The sequence below is a fragment of the Thunnus albacares genome, chromosome 11 (assembly GCF_914725855.1).
Source record: "Thunnus albacares chromosome 11, fThuAlb1.1, whole genome shotgun sequence".
Lineage (NCBI taxonomy): Eukaryota > Metazoa > Chordata > Actinopteri > Scombriformes > Scombridae > Thunnus > Thunnus albacares.
In genome coordinates, this window is record NC_058116.1 from 12,171,507 (window position 1) to 12,192,516 (window position 21,010).

Sequence of the window (21,010 nt, forward strand, 5' to 3'; positions counted from 1 at the left end):
ATAAAATAACCTGTATGAAGGTATGCAGGGCTGCTGTATTGCTGTATTAGACTACATAAACTGGCAACTAAGTGTATATAATGTACTTAAAAGTAGGCTACTTACTATACAGAATTGCCCCCCGGGGTGTTTTAATTGTGTAGCTCATGCTCAGGTAAAGGTCATTTCAAATACTTTATATACTGTTGGGCAGTTGAACCTTTAACATTGCATTATATTTTGTAAGCTGATGTTGTACATACAATCTAAATCTGCAAAGCAAGTTGTATGTCAGCAGAGGTGAACAAAGACTAAATGAAACATGCATGAAGGATAAGTAACACAGTTACATACAATGTATAGGGAACACATTAAATAGTTAGTTGGTCTTATATTTAACATAGTTGCAAGCATTTCACTGTTTGGGCCTATTATATATAAATAAATAATGATAACCTTGTGTATATGTAAATTTTTGAAATGTATCTCAACTCATACATGAATCACTAGAGCGCATTACAACTACTGATAATTATAATAAATATAATGTGAAGACTAAGTGGCCTACGTTTATGAATATATTATATTATTATATTATATATACACATTACATATTAGAGGCGAAATGTGTGCCTTTTCACTCCACTACATTTATTGGACAGCTTAAACATATTAATTAAATAACATAATGTGTTGTTATATATTAAACTAAAAGAACGCCTTTATAAAACTGCTTATACATGAATGCATATGCATCAATAATCCAATAAGATTATATATATATATATATATATATATATATATATATATATATATATATATATATATATATATATATATATATATATATATATATATATATATATATATATATATATATATATATATATATATATTTTATATATAAAACCATCAAAGGGATCATTATGTATAGTGAATACTTACTTTGATTTACTTATTTGCTGATACAACTTCTGTACTATTACTTAAGTAATTAAGTATTTTTCTCTATTTTTAACAGCATATTTTATTCCACTGCTCTTCCACTCCCAGTTAAAATCAAGGGATGTTTGAACATTGTTGGCCTTGAACTGTGGAATAGTTTGCCTCTCATTATTAGATCTTTCCCTCAATCGATATTTTTAAAACTCATCTTAAGACTCATCACTTTTCTTTAGCTTTTGCAATTAATACCATCAATGATGGCTGAATCCCATTTAATTTTTCCAAATTCTTGACCCAGTGACCCTGTACAGTGTGTGACGGCTCCAGTATGACCAGTATGGCTTCCTTGGACACTTGAATAGAATTGAGACATTGTTAATGTTATCAGTTTTACCTGTGCTTCACCTGCTATGACCAGTCAAAATGTCTGATAGGAAAAAGGTCCATTTATCCTGAATCACCAAAGTGTCAAGTCATTCTTATTGGTGAATCCTGCAGTTCAGCTTCTTCACCACCAGGTGACGACAGAAACCTGCAGGCTCAGCCGCTCGCTGTCCATGGTGCTGAAAGCAGTTCTAACAGACAGACTTCAATGTAGTCCTAAAACTAAAGGTCAAGTAGTGAGAGCTGAAAGAGACTGGAAAATATACTAAACCAAGAATTTTATCTGTGGCTGCATGATAATCAGAGCAACTAGGTTAACAGTTTGACACTAGAAGGCTGTTTTTACATTCATCTGCTGAAAATGGAAAGTTTCTCTGTGATCATTGAAAACCTACAAGCTTGAGTGGTTTGGAAGCCAGTCCTGGTCCAATATTAAATTTACACAAGTGTGATGTGGAAACTTGAAGCCCCAGGTGCACAAACACTGAAAATGGACTTTATAATGCAGTAGGAGACATCCTGTGTCCAGCAGATCAACTTCTGAAAAGAAATATATATTCATATTTACAGATTCTGGAATTTTTAATGAGGGAGAATGAGGAGATGTCATTTAAGGATTTTAACATTGTGGAAAAACCATATTAGACACTCATTATTGCTCCAAGCAGAATATTTTTATATGCCTTAATACCTGTCTGGAGGGGATCTTTACCGTACTGATGCTTTACTTTCTACTTACTCCACTTAATTCTGCTGACAGATAGCTGTTTCTTTGTAGATAGGATTAAGATTTTACATTCAAAAGACATCATAGAATAAAGCACAATGTTTTTATTTTAAACCATCAAACACATGAGATATTCAGAACTATCACAGGTAGCCGCTATCAGCTGTGCTGATTACTGCTGTATCACACTGTGCTGCCATTTCCAAGACGATTCAAGTGGTTATCTGAGTCGAGATTGTGTGAGAGAAGCTTTGAATCAAATTTTAATTTGAAATGGGTTTTTGATCCATTTCTAAAGTAAGAGATAAAAAGAGGATGAATGCCACGGAGATATGAATGTAGAAGCAAAGGTCAGCCTTTGAATGTGGAATTAATTAAATGTGTTTTAAGTTTTCTTTTAAAGAATTTGGATATCTTTAAAAGAAAACTTAAAACATATTTTTTAGCCTGGCTTTTATCTGATATTTCTTATCTCTTATTTTATTCTTAGCTTTATTATATTATACTTTATTCATTTAAATGTTTTTTTTTAAATTTAAACTCATGTCCTTTTTAAACTCTTTTTTAGACGTGTGCTATATAAATTAAGTTTGATTGATTGATTGATTGATTTCTGACCACTAAAAAAGGTATCAACTTTCTTCAAAAACTTAAATAAAAATCCTTTATTCTTATTTGTTCTGAAATAGAAAGCCACAGAGGCAGAGGATAATGAAGAGAGAGCGAGATATGGAGAAGGGAGAATAGCAGTGGCACTCAGAGCTCTGAAAAACATCATTTGGTTCAAGCAAGCTCGTCTAGTCATTACTTGAAATAGCAGACAGTGGCATCAGTATCAGCTTTTTGAGTGTGTTTGTGCAAGTGGCCATTTTACTTTGATGGCTGTCCCTCCTCGGTCTTACACAAATGATAGGAAACAAATTATACACATTTGGGGGTTGATTTTTTTTTTTTTTTTTTTTTACCAACTCTACAGCCATTTTGTTCTTTGCAAACTTATTAGGCAATTTTGACTAAAGTTCTCAGAAGTGGACAACAGAAGAGCCTGGAAAATTTAAATGGTTCAAGTCATGCTCGGGGAAGCATGTTTTCGTCTGTCTTATCTGCGGCCTTGATACTAGAAAACTCAATTTGCATTTATATTAGAAATGGTGTTGGGCCCAATTGGTGGCATCTGATGCACCAGCAAATAATGTCCCACTAGTGTTTCTATAAGTCTTTGATATAAGATACAAGGACCATGAACAATGTGTAGATGAAAGGTATAGTGGAGACTGAAGAACATTTGAACATTTGTATATAAAGGTTTGGTTTTTATTCCTGTGCAAAACAGAGGCAGCTCTCCTACAACATAAAGTAATAAAATAATTGGCCATAAAGTAGCAGATCCAGCTGCAACAACTGAAAGGAAACAGTTTTCATTTCACCAATGATTGCAGCAGATTAGACAAAAGGTCTTTTTACATATGTATGTAGCAGGTATATGGTATGTGGCAGGATTAACCTGTTAGGGCACCCCTTTGTACCCTTCCGCTTCTCTAAGTTCCCATTTATGTACACATTGTCACATACTATTGTTATTTATGTCTACTCTGTGTACACAACATCTCTTGCATGTCTGTCCTTTGATGAGAGATCCCTTGTCTGTTCTTGAAGTTTTTCCCTTTTTTCCCAGTTGAAGGGTTTTCTACTTACACAAATTAAAGGTTTAGAGGGTTCATATGCTGTGCAACTTAAAAAAAAGTCCTTTGAGGCAAATTTAGAAATTTAGGCAATACAAAACTGACTTGACTTGTCTTGAAAAACTTTACTCGGTAGCATCATTACATCCTCAGACATCTAGATTAACACTACCTGACTCCAGGTTTTCTATGTGTCATTTGGTTTTGTGGTGTGTTCTAGTGACCATCCTCAGCTGTGATGTAGCGGTGTACTAAAGTGCCATGATACATGATAAAAGCTGAAAATGTTCAAGCTGAAAAGGGCAAGCAGGATTATTAGACTGGGTGCAGTTACTTTTTAAACTAGTTTTGGAGATATAGTGGGAATGAAGATACAAATCACATATATTTGGGAGTTGTCCCTCTCCATTTTAGAATAAAATCCTGGAAACTTTCAAAGCATCTTAAAATAATAGTAGTTAAGATAGTTTTAAATTAATATACCTGAGTAAGCTGGATGAATTTGAATGGATGATAAATACTTAATTAAATACTGGTATTCGGCTGTCCTGACCTGACCTGCCCTGGATCCACCCTGGTGCCTCTTTATCTCAGAGCCCAACCAGAGACGCCCTCCAAGCTTCTTTCTTCCTTTGGTTGATACTGTCTCCTCCTTATGCTCTCTCTCCCCTCTAACTCTTTCAGACAGAAAACCCACCCATCGACACATACACACACACACACCTACCTAAACACATGCGTACTACAATTAGATGATCTAAGTCAAACATCATGTCTTTTTTCTTTTTGTTTGTTTGTTTGTTTGCTTTGTTGTTGTTGTTGTTGTTGTTGTTGTTGTTGTTGTTGTTACTGCTGTTTTGCCTTTTTTGTGTATTTTGTTTTGGTTTGTTTGAGTCTAGTTCTCCCTCTTGTCTTGTGCTGTGTTGTATGTTTTTGTTTGTTTGTTTGTTTTTATGTTAGTCACTTGTATTGCACTATAAACAAACAAAAAATACTGGTATTAGTGGCTTGTAAGAAATCCCCGACTAAATAAATACGTTATGGTTCTGCCATTCTCCACCTGTCCTCCAGAGGCCCTCAGACTGGACTGAGTGGGACAAAGCTGATTTGTGTCTAAAAGACTATCTTGCATGGTGATTATTTGGGTTGCCTATATTGGTTGGTCTGTCTTTGTTTTCAGTCCGGTCTGAACTTGCACAGCATATACTCTACCTCAGTGATAAAGAGGATTGTGTGCATTCTGATTGTGATCTGGGTTACAAATGGTTTGTGATAACTGCATTTGACATTTGTGTTTCTTTGTGTAGTGCTTAAGCTTGGTATTATCCTGTGTTAGCCTTGTCAGCCTTGCCCTATGTTTGCCTGCCACACCCTCCTAATCACCTTGTTACCCAATCATCATGTTCTCTCCTTATTCTGGTCCCTGCTCATCCCAGCTGTGCCTTGTCTTGTGATTAGTCCCCTGTGTATATATACCTGTCTGTTCTCTTAGTTGTTTGTCAGATTGTCGTCAATGTTTCAGCTTGTCTATGTTCCTTGTTTCATGCCAGCTTGTGAGCCTTCTGTTACTGGACTGCTGAACTCAAAGTAAAGATCTTAAATCAGTAATTCTGCCTCAGTTTCTGCATTTGGGTCCATCTGCTCTGCTACCTGTGACAGTACAATCTGACCAAGATATGGTCCCAGCAGAGTAATGCCTTTTTCAGAAAAGGTTTCTGAGTTTGATCGGACTGTGGCAAAACTCATTGCCTCTCACTCACATCAGTGTACATCGCTCCTGGAGAAGATCTTTGTACAGCAGCAGTATTTCAAGGAGAGGCCATGGGTGAGTTATTTTGTTCCCCACCTGGATGTCGTGAGAAGCTCAACCATTTCCTGCAGACCAGCTTAGTTGACTCTCTTGTAGTCTCTAAGCCTGCACCCCAGTCTGTTCACAACCAGCCTGTCACTCAGTGAATCAGGTTATGTTTTGTGAGTCTGCAGCCCACCTGTCCTGAGCCAGCTCCAGCCCCAAACCCATTCCTGGGAACCCACCTTGCCCTTGGAGGTCCTTGAAGTGTCTGCCAGACTCCCAGGCTTTGTGAAAAGAAACCCAGTATTTTTTAGGCCATGTTACCACCATGCCAGGCCATTCCAGAGCCTGTCCTGTCAGCTCCTGACAGCTCCCCAGTGCCACAGAGTCTCTGTTGCCCAGCACCACAAAGAGTCAGTCCAACCAGCCTGCTTCCCAGTCAGCTAACCTCCAACCTGCAGTTCTTTGGCCTGCACCTGAGACTGCTATCCTCCTGTCTACCTTTGCCCTTAAGTCAGCTAGCCTCCTGTCTGATCATGCCCCTCCAAGGCCAATCCCAGTCCCCACTAACACTGTTGACGGTACAAATTGGCCAATAATGGACCCTGCAGACATTCAGCGGCTCAGACTCCTGAGTGCCTGGGAAGCTTTTGGTTTACCAAGAGACATTTTACTATATGAAGACCCAGGGTTTTTGAGGCTCCTCCCTGCCATCTGGAAGATGGATCTTGAGATGGCAACTTCCAGGTGGAAAGTCTCTTTTTCCCTGTTCCTCCCAGGCCCACCATTTCAGCTATCAAGGACCCCCATTGATCTCTTAATGGTTTTCGTACATTAGTGGTGCAAATCCCCCAACAAATTTTTATTTAATCAAATAGTTCATGTATTTAATCAATTGTTAAAATCATGCATGAACTGACATGCCTTGAACCTGGCCAGTTACCCAGTTTGTAATCCAGCCGTGTGTGTGTGTGTGTGTGTGTGTGTGTGTGTGTGTGTATATATATATATATATATACACACACACACACACCTCCTTGAATTACAGTTTGACTAATGCAAGTGAAAAATACTTATGTTCCATTAACTCTGATTGCACACCAATGGACTAATTTGCTGATTAGTAAATATACTTAGTCACATTCCACCACTGAAGAGCATATAGCTTTAATGAAGAGCTGAAACAAACTGATGCAGAATATATGAGTCCACTTGATGTTGTTATGTAGGGTGTAGGTCAATTTCTGGTATCTGCTATTTAAGGATAGTCTTTCGCTTTATATAACCATATTCCAGTTAGCGTTGCATTGTTGTTAGTTTTTGCACTTTCCACCTTAACTTCTAATATACAATGAAGGGGTAATAACTCCACTTCACATCCAGTCAAGGTGACCATTTCATCTTCAACTTCTTACATTACGAAATTAAAGGTTAAAACTGCATGTTAAGGTGTAAATCAGATCAGTCTATACGGTTTGTTATTGGCACTCTCATCCTGGTGGTCGCCCTCATCCTGACAATCTTCAACTTGCAGCTCATAAAATGACGCACACAACAGCAGGATGGCGCGTATAAAGCCTCTCACCAAACGCACCAGCGACATCAGACTCTCCCATCGAAACCTCTGTCCTCTCACTGTATGCTGTGATGTCTCTGGAGGATTCCTTCGTGTTAGAGCCAGAGGACAGCAGGCTCTCGGTTCTGAATGTGTCCAGAGTGTTTTGGGACTCCACAGGAGAACAGCACCAGTACAACATCTGGCTCCCTGGCATCGGGATTGCTGCTGTCTACGGAATCATCATCATCGTAGGTCTGGTGGGAAATGTGACTTTAATGAAGACATGTCTGTTGGTGAAGTCCATGCGCACGGTGCCCAACTTGTTCCTGTCCAGCCTGGCTCTGGGGGACCTGCTGCTGCTGGTGACCTGCGCCCCGGTGGACGCCAGCAGATACCTGGTGGACGAGTGGCTCTTTGGCCGGGTTGGATGCAAACTCATCCCGTTCATCCAGCTCACCTCGGTGGGAGTGTCCGTTTTCACCCTCACTGCTCTCTCGGCTGACCGGTACTCCTCACACAGTTGGTCATGCTTTAAAAAGTGTTTTTAACTTCTGAGCTTCTTCATTCATCCTTAAACACCTCTTAGGTTTGTTTAAATTAAAAAACAAATCCGCGCTGAAGCCACATAATGCTTACAATGACTGATATATTCAAAACCAAAATATGTTTATCATGGCTGCATTATTATATAAAATGGAAATATTCTGTATATATAAAGTGTTTTGCATAATTTAATGCACATTTCTCCAGAACTCAGCTGACATGCAGATTCGTAGTTGATCTCCACTGCATCAAGTATGTAAATGATTGTTTTTTTATGTTTTACATATTTAAATTTTGAATTATATTTTCCTGTACATTTAATTTGTTTAGATCATGATGTAAGTAAATGCTCCAAAACTTTTTCCACTCTGTCAAGAATGCAATTCTGACTTTTTTTTGGTCTAAAAATAATCACATTTACTTAAAAATGGCACAACAAGCCAAGACTCACAATAAGTCATTTGTTTAAGTTATGTAGAATGTAAACTTTCCCTGAACTCCATCCACAAAAGAAACTCAACTCAGGGTCCACTTACTTGCTTGTTCTGGAGCTTTTGACCTTATCACACAGTCTTCATTATGAGATTGGAGTTTGCTCTGTTGTCAGGGCACTTTAGATGTTCCAATTCTCTTTTCAAACTTATTCTTCTAGGACTTCTTGTTCATGTTGGCTTTAAAATTGAGCTTGATATTCAAAATAATCTCAAAATATTCCTCTTACTTGTTCCTCCTTGGCTCCTTTAAACCTCTGAATTATCACAAACTGGCAACAATAAGGACATGATTTTAGTGTCCTCACTGTCCATGCTGGCCTATTTTTTGGAATTTTTTAAATAAAGCTGTATGGGTTTGAACAGTTTTTGTCTGTACAATGCAAGTTTGAAAAAATAAACACACCAGTAGGTTGAATAGATAAAAAAAACTACAGTAATTACAATGACACTGTTACAATTATCTCAGCAAAACTGTGTGTTCCTTTGCGAATATCAAGTGCAACAAGAAAGTCTAATGTTATGTATAAGTGTAATGTTAGGAACATTATATTTAGGTGTTAGACTGATTTAATATAATGTGATAATTTTAATGTAGAACTACAATGATTTTGGTGGTATTTCTGTTGATCTGGGAATAAACAACCTGAAACAGTAAAGTAAATATTCAGTCTATGATGCGTTGAAAACTTGTCTGAACAAGTGTTGGGAGCTGCCAGCATCTTTCAGTATTTCCAGCACATGTGACCTTTGGAAATTTTGTAGCTTTCGGGAACAAAAGAACATTTAATGCCAGTTTTAATTAACAAACTGTCTCTTTGATGTGTAACTCATCCTGTCCAGGAGCCAATATTATCATTCCTGTTTTGATTTAAATCCTAAATTAATTTTCTCTGCTGTATAAGATAAGCTTAAGATTTTCTTGTTGTGATGGAAGGAAGGAAATTGAGTCTATGATGAAAAAAGCTATGATGTATCTAATGGAAAAATACCCCCGGGGGTGCCCGAGAGGGGGGAAGGATGACACAACGGCATCAGACCCAGGCAAAGAACAAATGACTATGAGCAAACAGTGTGTATGTGGCAAAATCTGCAAGAACAATTGCAGCTTGAAGAACCACCAAGCAAGGATGACGTGTCTGGTTGGAGCAGAAGCAGCACATTGCACAAGTGTCCAACCTGATGAGATGCAGGAGGTGCCAGGCCCAGAGTCACCCCATAGTTCCCGGAACCTCCAGGTGTTGCAAACTAATCCCTCTAACATCAAGTCTAAGAGGAGGTGGATCACATGGCTTGCAGCTAACATGACTTCACTGTGGATGCAGTTTGACGAAGATGTCAACCAAATTCTGGAGGCAACAGTGACTGGGGAGGACGATGAGAAGCTACAAGCCATGACAACAATCATTGTCAGCATCGCAGCTGAATGGTTTGGTGAAGAAGAGAAGAAAGGCTCCAGAACACCTTATTTGAAGAACCAAAGAGCCGTGAGAATCCACAACATCGAGCAGGAGATGAAAGTGCTGAAGTCCCAGTACAAGCAGGCAGGAGAAGAGGAGTGGCTTAGCTTGGCCCAGCTGATGTGCATCCTATGAAAGAAGATCAGGGTTCTCCACAGAGTGGCATCAGAGACGGCATTGCGAAAGAGCCTGAAAACATCTTGACTTTCTTATCAGCCCCTTCAGGTTCACCAAGGAGTTGCTGGGGCAGAAGCGCAGTGGGAAACTGGTCTGCTCACAGGAAGACATGGACCAACATCTGAAGAAGACATACAGTGATCTTGAAAGAGAGCAGGAGTTGGGAGAGTGTAACATCCTAATAGATTCCCCTGAATTGAATGTGTTTTTCGACATGTCAGAACTGCGGCTAAAGGAAGTCAGGCAGGTTGTCCGCAAAGCAAGGGAAAACTCTGCGCCAGGACCAAACAGCACCAAGAACTGTCCCAAACTCCTGCTGCGTCTGTGGAAGATCCTGCGAGTCCTCTGAAGAAGGGAGGAAGATCCCAGAGCAGTGGAGAGTGGCTAAAGGGGTGTGGATCCCGAAGAAGGAAAACTCCACCCAGATAGACCAGTTACACATCATCTTCCTGCTGTGTGTCGAGGCAAAGGTCCTCTTCAGTGCCATTTCCAATCGACTGTGCACCCAGCTGGCCAAGAACACCTACATTGACACATCAGTCTTGAAGGGTGGCATTTCAGGGATGCCAGGCTGTCTGGACCACACCGGTGTGGAGACACAACTCATCATGGAGGTCAGAGAGAACAAGGGCGACCTGTGAGTGTTGTGGCTTGATCTGGCAAATGCATATGGCTCTATTCCACACAAGCTGGTGCAGCTCATACAAACATTATGTCCCCAGCAGAATCAGAGACCTCATCGCTGATTACTATAGCAACTTCAGGATGAGGGTTTCTTCAGGACCAATTACATCAAGCTTGCACAAGGTGAAGATTGGCATCATCACAGGGTGCACTATCTCTGTGGCACTATTCTCCCTAGCCGTGAACATGCTCACTAAGTCTGCTGAACCAGAGTACAAAGGGCCCAGAACGAATTCCGCTGAACGGCAACCACCCATCAGGGCATTCATGGATGACCTCAGATTCACCACAGAATCAGTCCTGGGATGCTGGTGGATTCTGCAGGGGCTTGAAAAGCCGGAGTGGGTTTGGATGTGTTTCAAACCAGCAAAATCAAGATCTATGATGCTGAGGAAAGGAAAGGTCGAGGAAAAGTTCTGGTTCAACATTGCAGGCACAACCATCCCAACTATCACAGAGAAGCCAGTCAATAGCTAAAGCAAGGTTTTTGACAGCTTTCTGAGGGACATGACATCCATTCAGTCGACCTGCACAGAGTTTGAGGGCTGGCTGAAATCTGTGGACAAGTCTGGCCTACCTGGAAAGTTCAAAGCCTGGGTGTATCAGCATGGAATAATAGTAGTGACCTAAGAGAGGAGGGTCAGCAACCACCTCAGGAGATCGCTGAAGGTGCCAAAGAGCCTGAGCAGCATTGCACTCTATGGACACCACAACAAATTGCGACTGCCCTTCAAGTCCTTGGAGGAGGAATTCAAAGTAACAAGAACCAGAGGTACAGTACAGGGACTCAAGTGATCCAAAGCTGGCTAAAGCAGGGATCAAAGTGAGGACCGGCAGGAAGTAGAAGGCAGAAGAAGCTGTTCAGGAAGCAGAGGCAAGGCTGTATCACAATAAGCTGGTTGGAGTGGTCACATGAGGCCGAGCTGGGCTAGGATCCTTTCCAATTCCCCAAATGAAAACCATCAGAGGAAAGGAAAGGTGCCGCCTAGTTCAGGAGGAGGTGAGAGCAGCAGTGAAGGAGACCAGAACCTGCAAGTCGGTGGGAATGAAGCAACAGAGAACTTGGACAAAATGGGAGAATGCTGTTAAGAGGAAAGTGACCTGGGCTGAACTTTGGAAGGCTGAGCCACACCGCATCAAATTTTTCATCCAGGCAGTATATGATGTGTTTCCAAGCCCATCAAATCTGCACAAATGGGGTAAACTAGAGCCACCAGCATGCCTACTCTGCTCCAAGCGAGGAACCCTAGAGCACATCCTCAGCTGTTGCACAAAGGTACTTGGATAGGGACAGTACCAAAGGAGTTCTGAAAACCATCGCTGAAGCCATTAGCACAGGAGTTGAGTGAGCAAAGCGGTCCCGACCCTCCAAGCAGGCCATCACCTTTGTCAGAGCCGGGGAGCTGCAAAAGCCCTCCAAAAAAACATCTTTTGGCAGCCTGACCTCTGCAAGGGACTGGCAGCTGTCGGGGGACCTTGAACAGTAGCTGAAGTACCCCAACCATATTGCAGCCACCACCCTGTAACCAGATATTGTCCTTGTGTCTGAGTCCACCAAGCAAGCTGTGCTGCTGGAGCTGACAGTGCCATGGGAAGATTGCTTGGAAGAGGCCATTGAAAGGAAGCTCTCCAAGTACGCAGGACCGGTCAGCAACTGTAAGCAGGCTGGGTGGAGAGTGAGGTGTCTCCCATTGGAAGTTGGATGCAATGGATTTGCTGCCTGTTCCTTAGCCAGAGCCTTGAGACATTTGGGCATGTAGTCATAAGTAGCTAGCCATCTGGACACAAGCTGGGGTCTGATTAGCCCCAGCTGGGTCACCTGGAGGAGGGTGTATGATTTTGAAAGACCCAAAAACACCTGATGATTCCAGGAACATCACTGAAGATGTGTTCAGAGGGATCAATAGATATATGTACACAACAGTCTGCCTCGGTCCAAAGTGGTGGAGTGCCACATTGAAATCAGTGATGAGACAGTTGTTTTTGGTTGCATGCATAATCAGAAAGTTTAATGAGGTAATCAGCGCTCATCTTAATATGAGCAGTCTTTCCACACTAAGGAAAAAAACCCATTATCATTCCAGTTTACAATTAATTTCTCCTCTCCTTTTAGGTACAGAGCGATTGTCAAACCCCTGGATATCCACAGGTCCAGCGCTACACTCAGTATCTGTTTACAAGCCGGGGCAATCTGGCTCCTCTCAGTGACTCTGGCGATTCCTGAAGCCGTCTTCTCTGACCTGCACACCTTCACCACCAGCCACACCAATGAGTCATTTGTGACCTGTGCACCCTACCCCCATGCCGGGGAGCTGCACCCAAAGATTCACTCCACCGCCTCCTTCCTGATCTTCTACATCATCCCGCTCTTCATCATATCCATCTACTACTGCTTCATTGCTCACAGCCTGGTCAGGAGCTCTGTGAACATCCCCGCTGAAGGACACCTGCACATGCAGAAACAGGTGAGGACATACACATTTTATTTCCGATTAATAATATTTTTCCTCTAAAACCTTTAACAAAACAATTAAATACAATAATCTCAGAATCAGAATGCTCTTTATTGGCCAAGTATGTTTATGCATACAAGGAATTTGACTCCAATTTAGTGGCTCTCAGTGTACTTACACAGAATAACAATATAACAGTCTTCAGAAATATACACAAGGAATGTCTATCAACCGGTGAAACCATTTCTGTGAACTGTAAACAGGATACAAATAGTGCAAAGAAGTGAAGAGTGCAAGGAGTGCTGAGGAAAATATTAAATGGTAAAAAAAAGACATGTTACTTTATATACATATAGTAGGTGGTTATGTACAGTATATAGAACCTTTTCAAAAATACAGTAATGAATGAAATGCATTGTACATTTAGTATTTTAAACTGAAACAAATATGTATAATTTGTTGGTGCAGTGGGTATTATAGTGTGAAAATTGAACATCTAACTATACATGTACATGTACATGCACCATTGCTGCAACTTCCATTCATATATTCATATCCACATACATACTGGAACTGGAGTGGTTCCCAACCTGAGGGTCAGAACCCACACAAGGAGTCACAAGATAAATCTGAGGGGTCAAAAGATGATTAACAGGATAGGAAAGCATCAAAAAATGTATGTTCATTCTTGACTTGGGAACAGCAGTTGACAAAACAGTCTCAAGGTTTATTTAGTAGCTGCTGTGGAGTTATAGATGTTCAAGCTTAACTTTTTTTCTGAGCACTTTAAGGACTTCTCATGTGAAGATATACAATTACTAACTATCTGCTGATGAAGATCATGTGATGTGACCAAAAGCTATGGAACAGGTACTAAATGGACATTCAGGTGAGACTGTGTTGTCAACAGAAAAAAAAACAAAAAACGGTTCAACTCTAGTCTTGAGAATTATTGGATACTTTCATATCTAAGAATTTTTTACATAAAACAAAGAAAAAGAAAAACATTCTTTTGTTGAACTGGTCTCAGCCGGTAGAGGTCACAGAGGTCATGAGCCAAAACAGCTGAGAACCACTGATACTAATACTGATGTACTGTATAAAAATGCATTCGAAGAGTAACTGAACATTAGGCTGAAAAGCAGTGTTTCACTGCCCTCTCCAGTTGAAAATTTCAAGCCTGTTTCCCCTCTGACCGCACCCACCAGTGATGGTGTTTGGAGTACACTTTTATATCACTACATCAAGGTGAGAAGTTTAACTACTGAAGGTCGGCAAAAATAATATTCTCAGGGGTGCTGGGTTACTCTATATATCAATGTTGATGCATTCATAAAGGAAAAATGAGAAATGCTTAAGTATAATTTTGAATTTTTATGCATATTTAGTATTTGTATATTTTTGTCTTTTTTGTGATTTAATGTTGCAGGAAGCCAGTTTTAGATCGATACTTTTTGCCATTTATGAGTCGTTTTGTTCTTAAGTATTTCCATATTCAGTAATTCTACTGTGTTGAGAGATACTGACTGATTGTTTGAAACTTTTATTTACAATATGTAAACTCAATGAGATTTTTATTGCAGGAGTGCTTTGTTATACAAAAAAAATAAGCATGACATGTAGTAGGTACATGATAAAACACAATATTGCTGCCAAGAATGTAAAACAAGAAAACTGCAATGGCCACAAGGAGACAAATAAACGCTTTCTTCTCTTTGTACTCTCATCTCAGATAAAGTCCAGGAAGCGTCTGGCAAAGACTGTTCTGGTGTTTGTTGGCTTGTTTGCTGTCTGCTGGTTGCCCAGTCATGTGATCTACTTGTACCGCTCCTATCACTACGACCAGGTGGACACATCACTGGGCCACTTCATCGCCAGCGTGTGTGCTCGCATCTTGGCCTTCACCAACTCCTGTGTGAACCCGTTTGCCCTCTACCTGATGAGCAAAAGCTTCAGCAAACACTTTAACAAGCAGCTCCTGTGCTCCCATACTCAGAGACACTTGCACAGCCAGAGTAGCAGGAGCACAAACATAACCACTGTCTAAAAACATCTGTCAACCTGTGGGGGGTTTCATTAACTTGATCTGGAGTCATGTCGATCATGTGATAATTATCTCCTCACACTGAGTTTTACAGACATCATGTTCAGTTCTGATGTAGAAGTGTTAGCGTCAGTATGATGAATGGAGACAACCACTTGTCAAGCCATCTCAGTCATGAGTTCATCACTTCTCACTTACCTTTTATTACAAAACACCCTGAAATAATGTTACATATATAAACATATATCTTAATATCTTACCTGCTGACTATCCAACTATCAAAAGAACTGTTTCTGAAGAGATACAATCAGTGCAGATGTAAAGCTGCTTGTCAGTAACTCTGGTACAGAACATTTTTTGTACATATGTCAAACAAATGTAAAAAAGCAAATCCTTATAGTTGGTAGTTTTTTCTCTTTGTGTTATGAATCTGTTTGATGTAAAAATCAAAGATCTTTAGGTGTAAAATGAAATTCACTTATGGTTTTAGTTCTGTTGTGCATGTTTTTATCTGCTGGAGAGGAACAGCAGGTTCCTCTGACATTTGAGGTTTTAATGGTTGTAAAATATTCAAAGTGAACATATTTAATTCCTGCTATTTTGTGTACTGGAAACGTTTTTTATGCAAGATGGGTCAAATGTTACCAGAAGAATTGTTAAATGTCACATGTTGTATTCACAGAGATGTTCCTGTTAAATATCTTGAGTTAGTTAGTGGTGTGTTTGTTAGACTTGTACAAAATTCAGCAGCTTTTTGTTCATGTAATGTAATAATAATATGTATAATAATATATAGGGCTGCAAGTACTGATTATGTTTATTATTAGTTCATCCGTTATTATTTTTTAAATTTGCTAAATGTGACACGTTAAAATAACTTGTTTAGTCTGACCAACAGTCCAAAACCCAACGATAATCAATTCACAATGATTTAAAACTGAGAAAAGCAGCTAATGCTAACATCTTAAGAAGCTGGAAAGTGAATATTTAGCATCTTTAGGCATGTTTCTAAGGATGACGATGATGCTGAGTCTGTCGGTCAGTTCACCACTTTGATCCAGACTGAAATATCTCAACAACTATTCAATGGATTGACATTAAATTTGGTGCAGACATTCATCTCCCCCTCAAAATGAATGGTAATAACTTTAATCCTCTTTCTAATTTTGTTGACCAAATATCAGCAAAATGAATGAAATGACTTTCCCATCAGCCTCAGCTGTACCTTGTGTTAATTAGCAAATGATAGCATGCTAATGTGTTATACTGAGATGGTAAACAAATAGGCATTTAGGTCAAAGTGCTGCTGTGAGTTGTCATAAGTACAACTCACAGAGCTGATTGTAGACTCACGTTCTTGGATAGATTATTTAATGATGATTAATTTTCTGTCCGTCGACTAATCGATTAAATCGACTAATCATTTCTGTCCTAATAATATGTTGCTGATATGCAGTTTCACAAAGTATTCACAAGGTACAACAATACTGTTAATTGTGTTTATATTACAGAACTGTGCTGTAAATTTGTTGTTGATTTGTGCCATCTTGATGTTTGTATACTATTAAATATGATTTGAGATGTAATTTTTAAGAGGTTCTCTGATTGTGAGCTGATAAAAGTCAAAAAACATGTGAAACATTCTGGTGTATTGATTGATACCACAGATCAAGAGAAGCACAGTAGCACCACTGAGTATTTCACTCTGCTGCATTTCTGACTTTTCCCATGGTGTAACACAATTGACTACATTGGATTATATTTGGACTACATTGGATTATATTTCTAGAATAAATTTTATTACATTGAGTCAGTAGACCTGCTCTTTGTATGTAACATGGGTGTTTGGTGTAAACCTACTGTGAACTGTGGGCTTCTCAGAAAATGTCAACATCTAAGTTGCTTTATCTAACATGCTGTGTACAACTCCTCCAAATGTCATTTTGTACACAGTGGAGACATCAGTGAAAGATTGTGGACATTCTGAATGGTGTTATCATCTCACAGGTATTGCATGTAACCGCTGAATGTGGGCATGAGCAGCAGGAAATCCATTGACACACATACACACGCAAAATCACAGCATATATCCCTCTTTCAGAACTTTCTGTGAAGGCTCACACTTTTCTGTGCTATTTAAATGAAGAAGCGTCAAGTTAAATCTACTCAAACAAGATTCTTCAAGTCTCTGCAGAGGTGACCTTTTAGATTGGTATTTGAATACAGGAAATTAATTCCCCTTGAGCAACACCGTCCACTGCTCAGTTCACTGAAATCTAGTGTACTCAGACTTTTCTTTTAAAGTTGCCTCCTTCTTTAATCCTTGTGTTGACAATGCTGCAAAATCTGGAAATATTTCCAACAAATATTTTTTGTAAGTTCATCAAAATTAATACGTCTTCCTCAGTTCACCGTGCTTTATTCACTAAACATTTTTGTGTGTCTTGTCTTGCTTCTGGTTTCCTTATTTACAGTCCATTGATCAGCCATGTGACTTATAGATCACCATAGATACCCACAAAACAACATTACCATCATCTTTTTAGAATACTTTTTACAAAATACAATATTTAGTTTTAGTGGATACAGAGATTTACAAGTTATACCTATTTTGTGAGATCCTGCACAAAAATATAAAACTGTCATTATAAAAAAAAAAAATTGGAACAATGTAAAATCCATACAAAGGAAACAGAAAGCACTTCTTTAAGAGTACAAAAATACATAACCTCTAATATCATATGAAATTACACTTGTATCCAACATATTTCATTTGACTAATATGAAAATGGCAACGATTATATTATTGAAAGCTACCGTATTATAAAATACAGACGACTGACAAAACTTAGTCCCATTCTCTGAATGTAGATGTCTTTTTCTCACATGTTTTGCCTCATTGGTTGGAGACAAGGTAAAAATGTGAAGGACAAATAAATCTATGTAGTCCACAGAGAGCCACAAAGCCAAGCAGAGACGGCTCATTGGTAGAGGAGGAAGTCCTTGATAATTGGTGGAAGGAATAGGCTGGAGGCACTGTGCAGACGACTCCTTCCCAGAGTTCGGCGAATACAGAAACGACACAGCTGAGACAGAGAGCAGGGACCTGATCAGGTGAGAGAGAGAGAGAGAGAGAGAGAGAGAGAGAGAGAGAGAGAGAGAGAGAGAGACAGACAGAGAGAGACAGAGAGAGAGTGGAGTTGTTCTACCTTAGATTAGATTTAGATTTGGAGTGTTTCTGTAACATGCATGCATGCACAACATACCTCTTTTCTGCAGTGCAATTCTCACTGTGCTGTTTGGTGTTGCCAGATCCAGAGGGGTCTTGCCCTCAGCGTTCCTACAACCCCCATCGGCCCCAAAGTCCAGCAGCAGGTCCACTACTTTGGCTTCTCCTTCTCGAACTGCAGCATGTAGCGGACTGTCCTGCCCACAGCCTATTTGAACATCTGCCCCTACATGAACAAAAAACCACAAACGGACTCAAGGAAACACATCAGACCAACCAAATGATGTTATTTAGACCATAAACAGTAAAACCACCCATGAGTCCTCACAAACTGTTCATTCCAGCACTTTGTGGTTAGAATGATTAAGAAATACTGAGTGAAAATTAAATTAAAAGATTGGAACAGAACTTGGAGCAGAGCTATGAAAAACACGAAATGGTTTGCAGCCACGCCTGACAGTTCTGTAAATTAGACTGATAAATCTAGCAGTTATTTTGCTGTTTCCTGTTTCCACTGAGAGTGTAAATGGCGTGATAACAAACAGCAACTAAATCAGTGTGCTGGTCTGTTTCCAGACCAGCACACTGAAATCATTAAACTATTATTTGTGAACAAGATTCAAAACCACACTCAGTTCCACACATTATTCCTTCTTTGGATTATGTTACTTTTATACCATCACTCAACATACTGTTATCAAGCACAAGGTATGGAAGTGAATGAGATGACTAATTCCACTCTCTACTGTCTGTATTACCTAATAAATGAGTCACAGTTTGGAAATTATCAAATACTGAAAACCTTGGTGTGTTAATTTAATTGAATACATGGAATATGCAACACAACAAGGACTGAAAACATACAGCACAACTGAAGGCTAATGGTCCTTGTTGTAGTTTGGGTATCAATGTGTATGTAAGGCGATGAGAAATCACTAGTGAGACCAACAATGCAGCATATGAGTGGCTCAGTGTGAAGTTTTTCACTTTATACATTTGTCATAAACAGCCCTCTGTGTCTGTGAGGATTGTTCCTTACTGTTTGTTACACTGCAGAGGTTGCAGATTACCTGAGTGTAGCAGCATATCTACGCAGGCTGCGGCCCGGGCCATGCATGCAGAATACAACGGTGTCCCCACCACTGGCAGCTCCATGTCAATATGAGCTCCATATGAGATCAGCAGCTCCAGACACTCTCTGTGATCTGATGAAAGAGAAACAAGAAACAACACTATGTCAGAATCTGTGCTGTGACAGACCACGTCTCTAGTATCTGTACATATCTGCACATACACACCTTTCTTTGCGGCCTCATGGATGGGTGACGCCAGCTGGTATGTGGTGTGGATGGAGGCACTGTGCTGCAGGATCAGCCTGACACAGGCAGCACTCCCACTGCTGCAGGAGTTGAAAAGAGGTGTGGCGCCATCTGTTGATACTGCGTCCACCTGTGGAGGAATGTGTGAGGAAACAATATGATACCACTGTTAAAAGACCCATGTTTCCTTATTCAAAACGTGTTAACAAATTCCCCCACATTTAGATCATAAACACCCTAAAAATAAATATATCTCCAAACTGAAAACAGCCTGCACTCTTACATTTGCACCACTGTCCAGCAGGAACTTGGCACAAGCATAATGGCCCCCGAGACAAGCCTCATGGAGAGGAGAGACTCTGTCCATGGTGAGCGTGTCTACATGGAAGCCCTGCAGGGGACATCAGAGAGGATAAACTGTCTTTAGGTTTTCATTTGTATTTCATCATACAATCCATGCTTGTGTTGTGCATGTCAAGAAAGAGCCAGTGTAAGTTTACCTGAGTGATGAGGGATCTCAGGTGGAGCAGTCTGCCCTGGTAGGCTGCTTCATGGAGAGGAGTTCTGTCCGACCAGGAGTCTGAGACACACAATAAGATCAGAGAAGTCTCCACGTTCAGAAAACACACAGATACGCTCATGGCCAAAGCGATCTTGCTCTCTGTCCATTGTGATGTTAAGATGACCTCATTTGAATACATGTTTTTCTGGTTTCAGGGTCATCCCAACTATAAACATCAAACTCCCTGAACTAACAAGAATGAACTAGACACCCAGGGCCGCTGCAGAGCCCAGTCAACACTTTCATTATGCAATCCTTACTACAAAAACTAACTTTCAAGAACAAAAAACAAAACTAGGAATTTGTTGCTTAAATTCAGCCATACCACAGTCACTAAAATGTTTGTACATGTATAAAAGAAATAAGAAATGTAATGCAGTGGTATCTCTTAACGTCTCTCATAATACAATACGACTGAGTTGAAATGGCCAAGAAGACAAAAAAAAGCTTACCAGCCATCAGAGAGTTGCACACCAGCCCCCCATAGATGTGCAAAGGCCTCTGCCATGGTTGTGAGTACAGGGAAACCTCCGTTTGAACAGCAGCCATGATGAAAATGAACCAACAGCAGACTCCTCCACGACTGTCCAGGACTTGGGCTGGCCCAGTCAGATGCACAAACCTGAAGTTGGTCTTCCTCCCCCTCTTATCTGGGTCCTTGGCCACCTCCCCCACATTGCCACTTCCCGCCCAGCCTTGTCCCAATCCATGGATATAGTCTACAGTATGTGCATAACAATGGTTGCTAGAATGGGCCTGCACTGATACACCTTGAAATGAAGCACTTACAAATATGCATGTACACACACTAGCTTGGACGACTTTCTTACACTGTAGGTATCTGGGTGTGTGGCAGAAAAACAGAAAAAACTGTTAAATGTGGATATGAACTTTTCTGTTATATTGTCAGATAGAAGCACAGTAAATGTTACTATCATACGACTGGTGATTGAAATGCACTGAAAGACATTCATATCCTCA

General features: G+C 40.1%; 2 protein-coding genes across 2 annotated transcripts; one reads left to right on the plus strand and one right to left on the minus strand.

Annotated features, from left to right (window-relative positions):
- The first annotated feature begins 6,971 nt into the window (after positions 1-6,971).
- LOC122992383 (gastrin-releasing peptide receptor-like) lies at positions 6,972-16,520 on the plus strand. Its single transcript, XM_044366165.1, has 3 exons — positions 6,972-7,572; positions 12,536-12,887; positions 14,608-16,520. Exons 1-3 carry the CDS (start codon positions 7,157-7,159, stop codon positions 14,920-14,922), a joined length of 1,083 nt encoding a protein of 360 aa, XP_044222100.1. The 5' UTR covers positions 6,972-7,156; the 3' UTR covers positions 14,923-16,520.
- A 778-nt stretch (positions 16,521-17,298) lies between these two features.
- On the minus strand, positions 17,299-20,679 carry asb11 (ankyrin repeat and SOCS box containing 11). The gene is made up of 7 exons (XM_044366087.1): positions 20,482-20,679; positions 19,968-20,047; positions 19,751-19,858; positions 19,447-19,597; positions 19,219-19,353; positions 18,186-18,374; positions 17,299-18,025 (listed from the first exon to the last, which is right to left on the minus strand). The coding sequence occupies exons 1-7, from the start codon at positions 20,576-20,578 to the stop codon at positions 17,901-17,903; spliced, it is 885 nt and encodes a 294-aa protein (XP_044222022.1). The 5' UTR covers positions 20,579-20,679; the 3' UTR covers positions 17,299-17,900.
- Between the last annotated feature and the right edge of the window lie 331 nt (positions 20,680-21,010).